Source organism: Vanessa tameamea, chromosome 25, assembly GCF_037043105.1.
Source record: "Vanessa tameamea isolate UH-Manoa-2023 chromosome 25, ilVanTame1 primary haplotype, whole genome shotgun sequence".
Taxonomy (NCBI): domain Eukaryota; kingdom Metazoa; phylum Arthropoda; class Insecta; order Lepidoptera; family Nymphalidae; genus Vanessa; species Vanessa tameamea.
This window is the reverse complement of record NC_087333.1, coordinates 8360743-8375780: the sequence shown is the minus strand read 5'-3', so window position 1 is coordinate 8375780 and position 15038 is coordinate 8360743. Positions and strand designations below refer to the sequence as shown.

At 30.2% G+C, this 15038-nt stretch overlaps 5 protein-coding genes across 5 annotated transcripts in view; 4 read left to right on the top strand and 1 right to left on the bottom strand.

Annotated features, from left to right (window-relative positions):
- The window catches only part of LOC113396223 (mitochondrial S-adenosylmethionine carrier protein-like), a 260338-nt gene that overhangs the window by 9121 nt on the left and 236179 nt on the right, over positions 1 to 15038 (top strand). The window lies entirely within an intron of this gene.
- Positions 1369 to 2648, top strand: LOC135194140 (uncharacterized). The gene has a single exon (XM_064219005.1). It carries the CDS (start codon positions 1422 to 1424, stop codon positions 2646 to 2648), a length of 1227 nt encoding a protein of 408 aa, XP_064075075.1. The 5' UTR covers positions 1369 to 1421.
- Positions 4343 to 6123, top strand: LOC113392851 (kxDL motif-containing protein CG10681). The gene is made up of 3 exons (XM_026629441.2): positions 4343 to 4597; positions 4719 to 4892; positions 5411 to 6123. Exons 1-3 carry the CDS (start codon positions 4452 to 4454, stop codon positions 5718 to 5720), a joined length of 630 nt encoding a protein of 209 aa, XP_026485226.1. The 5' UTR covers positions 4343 to 4451; the 3' UTR covers positions 5721 to 6123.
- On the bottom strand, positions 6870 to 10065 carry LOC113392852 (ubiquitin-conjugating enzyme E2 T-like). Its single transcript, XM_026629445.2, has 2 exons — positions 9738 to 10065; positions 6870 to 9126 (listed from the first exon to the last, which is right to left on the bottom strand). The coding sequence occupies exons 1-2, from the start codon at positions 9988 to 9990 to the stop codon at positions 8912 to 8914; spliced, it is 468 nt and encodes a 155-aa protein (XP_026485230.1). The 5' UTR covers positions 9991 to 10065; the 3' UTR covers positions 6870 to 8911.
- LOC113392867 (oxidative stress-induced growth inhibitor 1-like) overlaps positions 10434 to 15038 on the top strand; it is a 55158-nt gene continuing 50553 nt past the window's right edge. The window contains exon 1 of the mRNA XM_064218920.1: positions 10434 to 10676. The gene's annotated coding sequence lies outside the window, so the exon portion shown is untranslated. The remainder of the gene's footprint in view (positions 10677 to 15038) is intronic.

Here is a 15038-nt window from a genome sequence, read left to right as displayed (position 1 = left end):
AATTGAAGGTTTTTTGCAGAGACCTTAAGTTGATACATTGCGAAGACAAATCGAGGCCATCAGATTCACTTAATTTTTAGACTTTATACTATAGCATTATAGCAAGATATTATAGCAATATCAAAATAATAATTTTAAAACTTTTCACAGTCGTTTATTTTTAACACGTTTTTGTATTTTCCTTTATTTATTTTAATAAAGACTGTTATTTGACCGAATCAAATGCGTTCCATCTACTTTTAGGAAGGTGAATTACAACGACAATGAAGAATCCCTCTAATTAAGAGTTAAAACAGTAAATGGCGTCTGTGACACGGCCATCACGACAACTACTAGTATGTGACATACGAAATGAGGAAAATATATTAAAGTCTTCCTCCCTAAGTAGGGTCTCGTAAATTTTTATAGAGTCCTAATCGCGAAAATTGTAACAGCTGTATATTCATTTAGTACAGTGCGTATTTATAAGTCTTGTTTGAATTAATTATTCTCATTGGTAACGGCTACTTGGAGAGGAGGTCAAAATAAGTCAAGAGGTTAGAGGTCGATTATTTACTGAAACATTTTACAAATGTCCAGTGTCGGTGGTCCATTTGCCCATTTGTTTGTCTACCCATATAAAAAAAGTTAAAATTATGAGTTTTCCAGCAGGATTACTAATTTAAAATAATAATTAGTACTTGTTTTAATTCATAGAAATAAGTACATGCTAATTTTCTAGCTAGTTTTTTTCGATACAATCTAAATTCCTTACCAGTCCCTAAAAAACTAAATTATGATCTATTTGCGTACCAGCCCTTTGACCGCAATTCTAATGCCATTTAATCAACTTATTCCGATTTGCAGTTGTTATCCAGTTCGAATGACGGACTCAAGGGATATAGGGTCTTAGATGACAGGATTTAAAACACTTAGGTGGTGTAAGGATACTTCTGACAGTGTCAGTATCTTTAAACAAAGGCGATTAAGATATTATTATCACTATTGAGTTCTTGGTCTTGTTTAGTTAGTAATTATACTGTATTATTATTATTACAGAGTCCTCCGGCATAGACCCTTCTCTAACATAGCCTTTTGGCGTAATATCAAATATTAGATCAAAGATAATGAGATGTAGACATAGACAATTTTACTATATTTTAACGATTGTTATATTCCTTACAACCATTTAGGTAGGATCATCTGCGGTCCTTTTTTTTAAAAGTCCTAAACATTATGTACCTACTGAAATACTAGCTAAGTTAATTTCACCTACGTCACAACCATAAAAAATGATTACGCATGTTTGTTAAAAATTTAATACTTTTTTTCAATTATACGGTTAATTTAACATTCTCTGATTATGATGTAACATATGGAATTGATTTCAATTCTTAATAATAACGACGATATATTACTTTCGATACTCCCAAACTAAAACAATGACTCGAAATTTATTAACGATTCTAATAATATGTAGCATTTTCGGAATAAGTGTTTCTCGGAACTTAAACACTATACTAGACATAGAGAAATTATTACATAGTATTCATGCGCAAGATACATTAGAAAACGGGGACTTAGAGTTCGGTCAACTAAATAACAATAGACCAAGTCATCACAGACATGGTCACAAAACGAATAATCCCAATCTTATGAACATACAGACAATGAATCTATATGTGAAGCCCCGTACACAGAGATACAGCCTGGACAATATTTTAAGAACGGAGACCGATAGAATATGTAAAAAAACTGGTAGGTGTGAATGCACTGGGACTAGATGTGGTGAAATGAACAGAGGAGATGACGTAGCAAATGAAGTTGATGAAATTGTCAATGAACTTAATGAGCAATTAGAGCGAAAGGAATTTAAAACGAACGAAAGAGACAACGATAATTCCTATGATATAGAATTAGACAAAAGATTACGTTGCGATGGGGACAGGTGCGGATATGGAAGGTACGGTGTTGATTACGATGGTAGACCAGACAATAATGACATCGATATTGTAATGTTTAATAAGCAGAGACCAAGTAATGAGGAAAGCGAATTTGTAGATCTTACAAGAAATAGTTTACTCGTCGATTTGGATGAAGCACCTAACAAACAAGGATCATATATTTTAGAATTAAATCAAAATGCAAAAGCAACGGATCTTCAATCGTCCGAAAGCGATCCTACTCCAGATGAATTTGTCAGTCACTATCAAACTGTTAAAAATGACGTGATCGAACAACTCAGGCATTACATAGAAAACAATGCACCGATTCCATTAAAGCATCTACATGAAAAACAAAAACAACTTCTTAGAACTTTAAAAATGAAGTACAAGAAAGGTCGAGTGGCTGAAGATAAATTGCCATCTGAAATAGTTCGGATTGTTTTCGGAGACCAAAGCGATACGAAGATTTACCCCCACATTGAAAATAACGATAATATTTACATTCCCAGATGGCACTACAATAGTCTCTTACAATTTAGGAGAGACTTAAGGAGTCAAAAGCGGATTTTACCTTTAACTAGTCAGCAAAGAGATAGATTTTTAAACAAACAAACGAAAACTATTCCAAAACTGGCATGGCGTAAAAGTCTAAATCAAAAAATTAAAAGATTTGGGGTACCTTTTAATCTAGAAATTCATGGCTTAGGTCAAATTAATTCTTAATTAGTATCACATTGATTATTAAAAAAATACATGCAATCATAATAATTACGTTGCTTATTGTTATAAATTCATCCTCATGAGTAATCATATGTAAGTTTCGTAAATTCCATCAGCCTATCGGTAAGCGAACTGCTGGAATTGACCTCCCCAAAAATTGCTTTGGCTCCCGGTTCTCTGAGTTCTTCATCCAGTAGAGTCCCGTTATTCTGACAATCGTTCCTAAAGATAATTCCAGCGGAATTGAAAAATAGTAACTTAAGTATAAATATATTTTTATTCAACATCTTCCTTTTACTTTTTTCCACCAAATAAATTACATAGACTGTTATTTAAATACAATTAAATTTATATGTCCTCACTGAAAATTAAAACAAGTAGATAGACTGACAGTGGCACTTAACTTGATGTTAAGTATTAAATTATAAGTCTTATGGCCCTTGTGCTTGTAGTTACACTAACCCACTCAACCTTCAAAACCAAACACAACAATACTATAAAAATAATTATGTAACATTTAAACCTATCGCTTAGCCTTAAAACCACTAGATTTATATCGAAAATCATATTTATAAACGAGATGTGATGAGCGACGAACTATATTTAATAGTTTATTTTATTTGCATATATATTTTTATTTATTTGCATTTCCTAGAACTACTAGACTAGTAAAGAAAATCCATCACCGAATTAAATTTAATATCTGAATAAGTACTTAAACATCAAAAGGAAACATTAGTGACTGAGAAAGGAAGTTTCATTATATGAATATCAACGCTCATAGGATTTTTTTTTATTTTAATTTTTTTTCAAAATATTCTGCCAATGTTCGAATATAATTAATTGTACAATTATAGCTATCCGAATCAACAATATAATTAAAAGTATCGTATTATAGATAAATTATATAATAAGCAATTTTCGAACGAATAAACTATCAAAGTATCAAAATTAGTGTTGGGCATAATAGTTCGCAACTGAGATCGCTCGGTTTAGGTCGCAGAACCTAAACGAGCTAGTACGCTCTTTTAGTTCTTCAGCTCCCAGCTGCTTACCGACTACCGAGCATCTACGAGCTGACGAACAGATGAACTAAAACAGCGATCTGACTTTTATTGGTTCAAAGGGCAGATCGTTCGCTCGTTTTGATACTGCACTTACTACGACAAGATAATAAAAAGATTTAGACTTTAAATAAAAGATAAATTAAATGAATATTCGTAAAGTAGTTATTAAACAATTTACAAGTTAGTAAACAAATAGGTTTATTATTTAGGTAATAATTAAAATACTCTTTTAGTATTTTTGCTTTTATATTTTTATTAAGTTTCAAAATTATAACTATATAAAATAAATTTCAAAATAATCAACGATAACTTATACATATTATCTTTCTTGACAAGCATGTTAAGGGACCAGTACCCCTACAAGTGCATACGTAAGTCGCCACGGAAACGAAATGTAGTTCACTGAGCAGTGAGCGAGTGACAGGTAGAATACTGCGTGAGCGAGCGAGACGACATTAGTTTATAGGCGCTACCTTTCCTCGTTCAGTAACGAACTAACGAACTATGGAACGAAAAATCGGGGATCTAGTTCGCGTAGTTCATCTGTGGGAGCGCTCTTTCGAATTAGTTCGTTCGCGAACTACGCAACACTTCAAAATGACAGCTGTCGTACAAAATATTGACGATTGACTGAATTTACTGAGTATAAATATTAAATATGTAATTTGCAATCAGTTTGTATTTACAAGGAGTATAGTATAAAGTACTGCTACCCTTTATTTATTTTTTAATATATAAAATGGCAATGGCTAACGATACACCCGAAAGCGATTTTTCAATCGAATGCTTCCAAAACTATTCGGCCCCAGAGGTTTTTGTTCAAGGGTTGGCTGGAATGGTAGATCAAACTGATGTTGAAATGATAATACGTGCACAAAAAACGATGTATGTTGATTATACATATTTAATAAATAACTTTCCACGTAACGCACTTGATACTTATTTAATTATTACTTGTTTGTATAAAAGTGAATGCTTTACTATGTAACTGTTTTCTATATTACAGGCTACAACGCTTTGAGAAAACAACAGAAATGCTAACAAACTGCAATCAGTTGTCGGCCAGCCGACTTCGAGCTGCTTCAGTGGAGTTCAAGAAACACACTCAATTACTTCTAGACATGAAAAAGGATTTGGAATTTATATTTAAAAAGATTAGAGCCATCAAAACTAAGCTAAGGTACTTTTTTTTATTTAATATCATTCAAAATATTCAATAAACATAATGTTTAGAGTTTAATACACGAAGTTGCTCCAGTACATACCAGCGAATACACATTTAACAATATAAATCTGACACATGTAGGAAATATTAAACTGCTGAGCATGAGATGAGTTATAATTATGAATCATTTAAAGCACATGCCAGTGATACTTGAATGTTGACCTGAATCTTCAATTCCCTTGAGTCAGGTCAGCTTGAAATTTTTACATATATAGGATTGATTGATCCTAATATTAATAAAATTATACTAATATTAAAGCGAAACTAACTCTGTGACAAACCATTGAAGTCAATTTGATGAAATTTAGACAAAGACTCCTATTTTGTATATAAAACTGGACAACCATCTTCAAAAACATGAACAACCATATGGGCAACATCTAATATTAAATATTAATAATAGTTGATGCAATAAATATGCTCTATTTTGAAATACTTATTTGTATATCATATTTTGCATTTAAAATTTCCAGTACACAGTATCCTGATGCATATAAAGTTGCAATGGCGACAGCAGTAGAACATAAAAAACCAATAGAAGAAGAGGAAGATTTCAAAGCAGAAACTAAAATTGAATCCAAAATGGTTGCAACGGTTTCAACGGAAACATTAAAACCAGCAAGTGTGGACGAGAAGAAATCAAAGAAAAAATCATCTAAACCAGAAATTGATATTAATTGTAACGAAGGAGAAGGTTCTAGAACGAGAAAGGTTAAAAGTAGTAGTTCTTCTGAAACAGAGAGTGCAAGTTCAGGGGACGAAGAGAGCACAGATACTGGTTGAAATATTTAATTATTAATTGATAATTTGAGTTTCAAACTATTACATTCTAAGTTTGCTTGGAATATTTCATATAATTGTGCATGTAAAAACTCAATAAGATTGCATTAATATTGATAAAAAAGATATGAAAGTTTTAACCAACATTTATTTGTCTGGGTGGGTACCAACCACACATCATATATTCTACCACCAAACAGTAATAGTTAGTATTGTTGTATTCCGGTTTGAAGGGACAATGAGCCAGTGTAAATACTGGCACAAGGGACATAACATGTTAGTTCCCAAGGTTGGTGGCGCATAGGTGATGTAAGGAATGCTTAATATTTCTTACAGTGCCTTTGTCTATGGGCGGTGGTGACCACTTACCATCAGGTGGCCCATATGCTCGTCCAATTTTTTTTTTTATGTCAACCAATGCCATAAAAAAAAACATGGGACATAACATCTATCATCATTCATATATCATAAATAATTATTTATTATGACCATTTATATAGTGTCAAATGACTTTAATTTGGCTTTTTTTATCTAGTGGTTGGAATGGAGTATATAATAAGTAATTTCTGCTGCAATATCTAGAAACTATATATGGCCCAAAATCTCTAACCTAACCCTTCAAATATATATAGGTACATAAAATAATTCTGTTTGCTCTAATGAAATGAACATTGTAATATTGTCAAATTCTATCTGTAAATATAATTAATCTATAATTCAATCTTAGTTTATAGACAAACAAAAAAATAATAACAATAGAGTTCTGTATTGTTTTAACTTAAATCAGTATTCTTTTATATTTAACGGTAAGTAATAAATTAATTATTAAATTTACCTGTTTTATTTTGTATTACATTAATTTTCCAATGTAATATATCAAAATCAGTGTTAATTAAAATGTTATAGCAGTGAAAAAGTAGTTAAAAAAGCAAAAGAATATATAATACTTACTAAGATATTTTTTAATTTTGTCTATTAGTATTTTCAAAAACTTTAAATTGTTTGTTACTAGCTAATAAACTAAAGAGAAATATCCATGGTCATGCACGTTTTTTAAACAGTTAACAGGATCCTGGCCGCTATGGATGAAATGTTTCATTTTAACTATATATTTATTTTTTACACTTTAGAATTAATTAATACAAATACCTTAGTATAATGCTTATTTATTGTACATATTTAATAATAAAATAGATCACAAGGTCAAAGACACTGAAGTTCTAAAGGTAAGGACTTAAATTCGATTTAAGTAGTTTTTTTTATTATTTGAATAAAATAGCAATGCTACACTAATAATTCATTCACATTTATTTAACTTTCTATACAAAGAAAATTTTATTTTTAAAGTTTTTAAACAAACTTTATTAGAGAGCATTTTATAATGAAGCAAATATAAATATTTTATTATATTTTATATATACGCTGACATTTTATCGCCATTTTAATATAATTCTTCTCGCTTACATATATTTTGCATTGACGATACTTTCTGTTAAATTTTATTTATATGACATTTATGTAACCTCGTAAATATTTTAAACTTAATAACTTGTTACTTATAAAGTGAACACAACATTTTAATTATTTATCTGATATTATAATAACCGACTAGCGACATAACGTTTAAAAGTAACAAAATTATCAAAAAACATTTATTAATTTCCCGCCAATATTTGACAGACACAGAGACTGGGCATAATGGATAGTCTCGATATAATATAAATAGATGTATAATAATAATAAAAAAACTAATACAAAAGTAAAAACATTAATGGAATATGCTTACAATAACGAAGTAATATATGTATAATAATATGTATAATTCGCGCACTATGAGAATAGGATGAAAATTTTGTCGAAGTATATTGAAAATGAGTTTTATACTAATGCTAAATGATTCTGGTTTGGGTCATGGTTTTATACCCTTAATATGTTTATGTAGGTATGTTTATTAAAATGTCTAGTCACTAAAATATTATCCTATTACCATAAATCTCTAACACAGTAGCAAATCACGAGCTAAAATCCAAACTATCATATAATAAAATAACATTTAATTCCACTACTGGGCGGACTGCACGTGTCAGTTCCGTTCCATTTTGACCGCACTTGAATATAAAATTAAATATGTTTTTACATATAACATTTTGTCATGGTAATTATCACCAGTTTAAAAAAAATTAATGCACATTTGCTTCAGCATTTTCGTTTCAGTTTGTCATAGTCAAAGAAACCAAATTTTTATTACATAAAAAAAATCCTTAAATAACATCAAACACAAAAGTTATTTAGATATAATATATATATAAAAGTTATTCAGCTACAATAATTTAACATGTATTTTTATATTTTGATTTGTGCACTAGTAGTAACTATACCTCAATGTTTAATTAAAAATGGGCCTTATAAGTGATTCGTTTCAGCAACATTCCCATCTAAAATTAGTTTTAATCTAAAGGGTAAATTTAAAACTGATCACAAATATTAGAGATGAAACAAATATCTGTCAAATTTTTGGTGTTCAGTTGGATAGCCCAGATTTAAAACTATATATGTATTTCTAAAGAAATTTTAATTATAATGTACATGTAGTACAATATCACAAGTAAAACATATTTGTGTAGCAATAAATACAAAATAAAACTAGTAAATGGAATAAGAACTTTATTAAAATATGATTAATTTGTTCTTTCTGAGTAAGTATTTAATTAATACTAAAAATTAGCATGTGGTAAATTTCCTTGAATAAAAAAGAAACTTGCCACATTTAACTTTATTGAGCACTTAAGTTTGTTTTCATAAACAAGGCCAGCTTAAAACTGACTATAGAAATAAACATTGTTCCAAGAAGTCTTAAGCAAATATTCTGTAAAACTTTGACAATTGTAAATCTATCGATGCATGCTATAGATAGATTTAAAATTGTCAAAACATTGCCTGCGTGGTGCTAAGATAGTCGTGACATACAAAGAAATAACAACAAATTGAATTAGAAGCCACTGGATATCAGCCTATCTGACCAAACAACTATCCATTTCATCTCTAATATAGATCCATATTTTTATTTTATTTTAATGTTTTTCTAAATAACAAATTAAAATGAGTAACAAAACATATTGTTCCAATGGGTTAACTTTTACATAACATTCACCCAAATCTCAAACAAGACCAAAACAATGGCCTTACCACAATGATCATATAGCATACTTTTGTGTGTGTTTCCGTGCATTATCTAAAAATTTCTCTATATCATGTTTGTATTCAATCGCCAAATCCATCATGAGAGGATCATCTGGGTTCGGATTAGCGAGGAGGCTTTGCACAGAAATAATAAGTGTTTCTATTGTTATGGTCGGTAACCATGATCCTTTTGGTGGCATCTTTAACATGTTCATACATATTCTACCACCTGAAAAAATGTAATAATATCTATAAATAAAACTTTTTTTTTTTAATTCACCTTAGTTTATACTGGTTAAATTAATGGTGGACAAATATACTGCAAGATTTGTCTCCTATGGCTTTGTTCATTATTTAAGGGTTGGTCTGAAAGCATTAAGCCTAAAAAGTGGTCAGTGGTTTGGCTGTGAAAGGACAACAGACTGACAGACAGAGTTATTTTGACATTTATAATATACATATATATATGGCTGTAGCATGTTATATGTTGAATTATATTGTATAATAATGTTTAGACAAAACCTTTTTAAACACACTGAACAAATTTAATAAGGACTTAGGATTGTAAAATTTTGATATTGGATGGCAAGAAAATAATTCCTAGTCCTTGAGCCATAATTGATTGCCATCATAATATGGTTACATTTATATATGTAACCATTTAATCATAATTAAATATAATTTCATTATATCATATATAAATAAATAGTTACTCTATCAGATAGATAATGTTAACAAGTACATTCATATTCTGATAAGCTAATACTTGAGGATAATAATAATTCTAAAGTTAAAATGACTAAATTGTGATAAATATTTTTAATATACAGAAATCGGTACCTTTGTCAATATTAGGGTGATATACAGGCGTAATAAACTTCACTTGTGGTGGTTCGAAGGGATACTTTTCGGGGACGTTGATAATAAGATCGAACAATCCACTTTCATATGGAGAGCCTCTGGGTCCTAACATTTTCACATGCAAAACATTTAGTGATTCATCTTTATCTGGATTGCAAGTTATTCCCCAGGGAGGCGATGCTTCCAAATTTTTTATTTCACGCATTAGACGCGCATTCCGCATATTTGCCATGGCTAAACTTTTTTAATATTACTTTACATGGAGTATTTACATTGATTTTTATCAATACAAAAATACTTACTTTTGTTTTTAATTTTGCTTTTATTTGTGCAATAACTTAATTGTAACATCAAAATAACCTGAATAAATATCGTACCGCTATTCCTTATTATAATTTGACTTTGACATCAAATAAAATATTTGTATAATAACTGATAAAAACTGTTATAGTTTCTCAAAACATTTTTTTAATCTTTAAAATACAATAAATATATTATTACGATTAATAATTTACATTTTAATGATCAAAATATTGTATTTGTCTCATTTTATTTTCAATTATTCTAAGAATTATTAGAATACTGCTTAACAAGATAAGATGTTAAACGTAATTCTGAAATGTCAAATAGTGATACTAGCGCCATTTTCATGCAGTTCGGAAAGTGAGTGAACTACAAATAGACAAGTTCGAATATTTACAAGGTGCAGGCGGTAGTGTAGTGTGTTGAATCATATAAAAAATTATAAAATAGTATATTGAAAGGTCACTTCATGAAATAATTGTTCTCGTACATTCTATGGTTATTCTAGATAATTATTAATTATTATTGTTATATTAGTGCACGAATAGTCGCTGTTTTATTTAGTACAAGTAAAACATTAAAATTTTTCATCCTACAGCATCAGCACATGTATTGGTAAGTAAATTTATTAATAGTTAACTGTATACGATTTATAAACATTACATACTTAATAGATAAGCGTATTAAACCTAATTAATAGCCAGTATGAAACGTTTAAAGTTCCGAAAATCGATATACACACGTTGGGTTGATGGATCGAGTTTCTATCTATTTAAGGAAATAAATTAAATGTGAATAGGTCTTTTAAAGTATTTCAATATAAATTAGTAAGTGTAACGATAGATGTCTCATTTATAAGATTCTTCATTTCGTTTCTATGAGCCGGTATTCGAAGAAGTTTCTAGGAACTACCATTTCTTAAACATGTAACTCACATGTATTATTTCTTTCTTTAATAAACGAATATGTTATAAGTTTTTAGCTTAATAATATATTTACGTTTTCTGTATTTTGCAAATATCATTAAACATTTTTAGTTATCTTTTTAACATGTGGACATTATACTCAAAAAAATTTACATAATTATAACATCCACTTAATAATGGCTTTTTACCTTTGTCTGTGAATATATTAACTACAAAATGATCTGAAATGGAATCTGACTGGTTGTTGTGATTGGCAAGATAGTTGATGTATTATATTGCGATTCTGTCTTAAACCAAGCCAATAAATCTAGTGATTTGAGCTTTACAATGATTAAGAATATATATTTTAAGAATAAACATTAGCTAATAAGCTCCTTGATTTAAACCTTACCTTCAAAAAAACTGATATTGACTGATACTGAACTGATAGACTGATACTGTAATAAATAAGTCCATTCATCAAACTGATTAGCCACCAATCATGGGAAGAAAAATCAGTCTTGTATGCTCACTCAACCTTCAAACCAAGACACATTAATCCAAAATAGTAATATTAATGTGTGAGTGATCTTTATAGCAACCTTAAATAGCTTAACCATCATTCAATTTATTAGGAAGCTATTCTTAAGGTCTGGGATTAGTCTGAAAGAGGATACATATTATAGGTTTCGATAGATTAGTTAGGTTTAGGCTAAAACATTTGAATCTCAAAAAAAAAAACAAGAATCACTTAAATGATAATGTAAATTAACATTTAATAAATTTAGTAAAATTATTATTACATAAATAATCACAGAAATATTGTTCAACAACAACAGTTAATTCAAAAGTTTTATTTTTTTTCCTCAAACTGAAGATCGAGAGTGTGTTGATGATATGTAAACTTAGTGCTTATTCTGAAGATATCTGTGGAAGTTACCACTACTAAATAGACATCTGTCATTGTTCACTTGTCTGCCTTTTAGATAAAATAAAAAGTAATAATGAAAGATAAAGTCAAGTAACGTATATTATATGAATGAAAACATCCATTCAATAAGCATATAGTCTTATAAACATATCTGAGAAATTGTTTTATAAATAGTGTTAAGTTTATTACATGAACTTAAATGATATTGTATTACTATAAGCATCGTCCAGATTGAAATGAAACTATAACAGAAGAGTTGTCATGTAATGTATATTATTACATAACAGAGATTCTTTATTTTGCAAATAAATGTCAAAGGTACTCAATTGTTTCCAAATTCGATCTTCAGAAAAAAAAAACTTAAGACTGACATACCAAAGAGTTTTTATATAATATGATTGTCTTAAAGTAATTTTTCTTAATTTGGTTCTTGAACATGATTTTTCTGTTCTTGATTATGCATACTATGCATTGCTAGTACAAATAGTAACAACATATTAGATATCTAATAAATATATATTATTTCCTATTCAATTAGTTATTTCTAGTCACTTTGTATTATGACCTTTCCTGCATAAAATTCTGAATAATATCTTGAATAATTGTAGGCTTTACTTGATTGTGCAAACTAATCTGGGTAGGTATCACCCATTCGTCAAATAATCTACCTCTCAAGCAGCAAATAAATACCAATTATTATTGTGTTCCAGTTTAAAGGGTGAGTTAGTATAACAAACTACAGGCGCAAGGGTCATAAAATCTCAGTTCCCAAGGCGCATAGTCAATGTAACAAACCATTTATAATTTTTACAGTGCAATATCTATGCCCATTGATGACTATTTATAATCACGTGGCCAATTGGCCCCTCTACGTATGAATGGCATGAAAAAAAAATGTAGCTCAATTAATTTTCGCCTGTACGTTCTACCTTGATACTTTTTGTCTTTTTCTTTATAAAGTGTATGTAAAATTACATGTGATCAGTTGAAATAACAAATGAACAAACACACACTCTTGCATTTATAATATTAGTTAAGATATTTTTTTCATATGATCAATTAAGGTCAAGATTTATTTTACAAGAAAGGCAGAAACGCAAATCGGATGTTATGATGTTGCCAAAGTACGAACTATCAATCATTGTATACATCCATGTAATCCTAACTGTCACGTAAAGCTACTGTACCTAAGATCATGATGTCCTCCTGACCAAATTCCCTTACGGCGTCTATCTCAAGGAAAACTAGCTAACTGCGCGATGCATATTATAGTTCACAAGTGTGTTCAAGCCCGAGTGTAGTCTATTCCCTCGCACTCATATTCCGATGGGACGGCAATCCGATTCGATCGGAACGAGTTCTACCGTAAGAAGGTTTACTTTACTCATTTTTGAGGCGCATGAAGGATAATACTGGTGACTTACAAACTCTAGGGTGCCACTGATAACTTTTAGACAGAAAAACCTTATAACTTAATTTATTCTGCTCAGGATTATCACTAGCGACCCGCCCCGGCTTCGCAAAGATGCAATTTATTAATAAAGAAAATGATATGATATAAATGTAATTTGTAACCCATAGCACTCAGCACTCATACAATCAAACAAACCTATTCATAATAATAGTTTACGTAAGAAGTATTTATTTTGAGATACAGCGGATGGTACTTGTTCAGAGAGATTGGGAAGACCCACAGATCTGCGTGACTCAAGTTTTATCACATAATTGACACGTATACTACCTGATTAGATAAAAACAGGTGATCTTACTGTCTCAACTGATATAGGCTTGAAATAAGATCAATAGATAAAAATGACGATTTTTATGACTGGGTTTTTTGGGTATGTTTTCCGAATTATACGATAAAATACTGTGAAGGCTAGTTACAAAATCTAAAGTGACTAGAAACTTCTAGTCGTTTTCTATTCGTACGATTAGGCTTAATATTCAAGGTCTCCTCATGATACGCACAAGGAAAAAATAACATACGAGATATTTATACCAATATTATTAATACGAAACTCTGTCTGTTACCTCTAACCGTTAAACCGATTTGGATTGAATTTGGTATGGGGATAGTTTGTGTTCCGGGAAGGATATATGCTTCTTTTATTTAATTCATCTCTCGAGGGGCGGAAAATTGGTTTGTGTACTTTAAAGTTTTGTAAATTTCACGCTTGTAAAACCGCGGGTTCAGCTAAGTTTACTATATTCCCAAAATGAATACTGATACAAAAGTCATTTATAAAATTTAAAAGCATTAAATACATATGCATTACGATAAATTATATTTTTGCGTGTGCAGTACACAAACCCAAACAGAGAAATAACGAAGCATATAGTATTCATGCTCCGGTCACAGAAGTAGAGAACGAGAGAGAAAGAGAATTGTTGGAAAGAGGTCATGATGGCTTAAAAGAACGTGGTCGCAGTACTCAAGCAATATCAAAAAATTCTCAGTTTGCAGATCTGACTGCATATTGAGAGACGATTTATACTTATATCAATATACATGCCGATTTATATTCAAAAAAATAAAACAAGACCATAAGATATATCGGAATCTAATTGAAGATTCAGTAGTACGTGTTATTATAGCCATCAATCAAGCAAACCAAGTCCCGGTTAAAAACGCCCTTAATAAAAGTGCTCCTGCTCACGCTCATCATTAAAACAATACTATCAATACGTCATATCGTGTTAAATGTTTGACTTTGTATTGAATAATTCGATTCTGTGTTGGTATTCTGTAAGAAGAAACTTAAAACCGGTCACTTGAGGCGGTTGTCACCATTTCACGAGTGAGGTGCGAAGCGAATTCTTACAGAATCGCACTGCTGTATTGTTTTCCATTATAGAAGAAACTATCATATTCATATTCTATTTAATCGGTTACATATACTACGTCATGCAAAATTTTTATAAAAGGTAATCTTATGACTTCATTCATTTCACTTGACGGGGTTGCTTATAGCAAACCCGTCTTGGTAGGTACTATCAAATCATCACATGGTCACACCGACAGACAGAAATGCTGAGTAATGTTGCATTTTGAAGATTTGTGATTGTGAGTACGTCGACTACAGGCGCAGGTGATATCTTAATTCCCAATTTTGATGACGAACTGATGATGTTAGGAAT